At 35.2% G+C, this 2069-nt stretch overlaps 1 protein-coding gene across 4 annotated transcripts in view; it reads right to left on the bottom strand.

Annotated features, from left to right (window-relative positions):
* Positions 1-2069, bottom strand: part of LOC106869479 (probable E3 ubiquitin-protein ligase MID2) — a 38931-nt gene that overhangs the window by 9266 nt on the left and 27596 nt on the right. For all 4 annotated transcript variants that reach the window (XM_014915235.2, XM_052968647.1, XM_014915233.2 and 1 more), the window contains exon 4: positions 1450-1985. In XM_014915235.2, coding sequence (XP_014770721.1) covers positions 1450-1985 — 536 coding nt within the window. The remainder of the gene's footprint in view (positions 1-1449; positions 1986-2069) is intronic.

Here is a 2069-nt window from a genome sequence, read left to right as displayed (position 1 = left end):
CCTCACCTACGTTTAGCAGTTGGAAGAAGACAACCTGGGTCAAATGCTTCTTTTGGCTGTCTTCACACATATACTCAGCCAGTGGTTAGAAATAAGGTAAAGGATGCCTCATCCGAGAAAATAACATTCTTCCACTGCTCTAGGGACCAATTCTGTAGGTTTTTACTCCACTCTAAATGCTTCGCAACGTTTGTTTTTGAAAGTAGTAGTTTTCTGATTGCAGCCCTCCCATGAAGACTGGCTTTGTGCAGCTCCTGGCAAAAAGTTTTTGTGGAAACTGGGTTCTTGAAGGGGTCATTAAGTTTTGCAGTAATTTTGGGAACTGTATTTGTGTGATCTTTTCTAACAATTTGAGTAAGAGTCTGATGGTCCCTATCTGAAAGATTTTGTTTTCTTCCAGAGTTTTGTTTCAATGAAGAAGTTTTTCCCCTCTTTCTCAAAGGCTGTCATTTCTTTCAAGACAGTACTACTTGATACACCAAACATTTTGGCTGTTTTCATTACACTAGTGCCTGCCATACAAGCACCAACAATTTGACCTCTTTGAAAGTCTGATAGATCTGTCATTTTAATGAATTTTAATTACCTTTTTCTGATGATATCTGAAAAGAAACAGCAATTTTAGCAAAACATTAAGCAACACTAATAATAAATAAATCAAAAAACATAAAAATAAACAAGCTTTTAATGGGTTTATAGATATTTCAAAATTATGATGCAATGATGCTAGTTGTTTCCATTATTTTGTCCAACCCCTGTATATATATATCGGGTCATCCCATAAATGATGCGTTTTTTTATACATCTTTTATTTTTCAAAATTAAGATAAACACAGTTCTTTTTTCATCTAAAATATACTCCTTCATTTTCCACAATGCTCTGCCATCTGTCTGGTAGACAAATGACCAAAACAAATAAAAGAATAAAAGAATAGCTTGGGGTGGGGAGCATGAGAGGAGCACTTCTGGGTCTGCTGTATAAGCTTGTGTAAAGTGAGAGGATGCAGACTCAGTAGACACATTAACTACACTACTGGAAGACTTGCCACATCTGATATTCTTGCTAATAACAGCCAAAATGATTTTCCATCTCACAATATACATATGTATACATGCTATGTTCTTAACCACAGCATATCCACAAGAGATTTTATCTCAAATGAAAACTGCAGTAACTTCATGCTTGTGAATGGTGTACGCCAAGTAGGATACATAGAAAGCTCTTTAACCTGTACAGTTTTCAGCTGCTACTAGAGATTGTTCTTTTTGCATTATATTACAATAGAAACAATAGATCATCATTGAAAAGAAGGATTTCTGAAATTAGACAACAGAAATAGACTTTAAGAAGATGTATCTAAAACAAAACATTCATCTTGCTGATCACTGCTAAGGCTACAAAGAATTTTATTTCTCACATTTCCTGTTGAAATTTTATTAAACACTTACCTTTATTTGTTCTGAAGCTACATCTTTAGTGAGTATCATATGTCCAGCATGTTTGCCAATGCCATCACAAACACAGAGAGGACATGCCAAAGTCTTACAAGAATCACAAAAAACACTGGTCATTTCAGACTTATGGTCACCACAAAATATTGGCTTGTTTTCAATTGTACTTTTAAGAGCTTTACAAATCCGGTGGTGACTCAGTGATCCCCTGCGGGGATGAAATTTGTCTAAACAATCCTGACAATAAAGCACTGTACATTGTTGACAAAACCATTCAGCCTTGGCACAAAATTTACCTTCACATAATTCGCAAAATTCTTTAGATTCTTCCGAAATTCCTGGAACATTCAGATCTTTATTTAAAAGAAATTGTGATTTTGAAGATAAATTATGGCTTTTGCTTTTCATCAAAGAATTGCTACAGATTTCTTGAAACCGAATTACTATGTTTTCCAAAGCCAAATTTCGTGGTAATGTATCAATGTTATTTTCTGATAAAAGCAAGGGATTTCGACAGGTTGGACAGCGAGTCTCTGTAAGTAAGGGGAGAAAAAAATATGTGATTAAGTACAAAGTACAGCTTTGTGTTACTGTGGAAATTTAAGCCCCCCCCCCCC

Source organism: Octopus bimaculoides, chromosome 6 (genome assembly GCF_001194135.2).
Source record: "Octopus bimaculoides isolate UCB-OBI-ISO-001 chromosome 6, ASM119413v2, whole genome shotgun sequence".
NCBI classification, from domain to species: Eukaryota; Metazoa; Mollusca; class Cephalopoda; order Octopoda; family Octopodidae; genus Octopus; species Octopus bimaculoides.
Note: the sequence above shows the minus strand (reverse complement) of the source record. Positions and strands in the feature narration are given on the sequence as shown.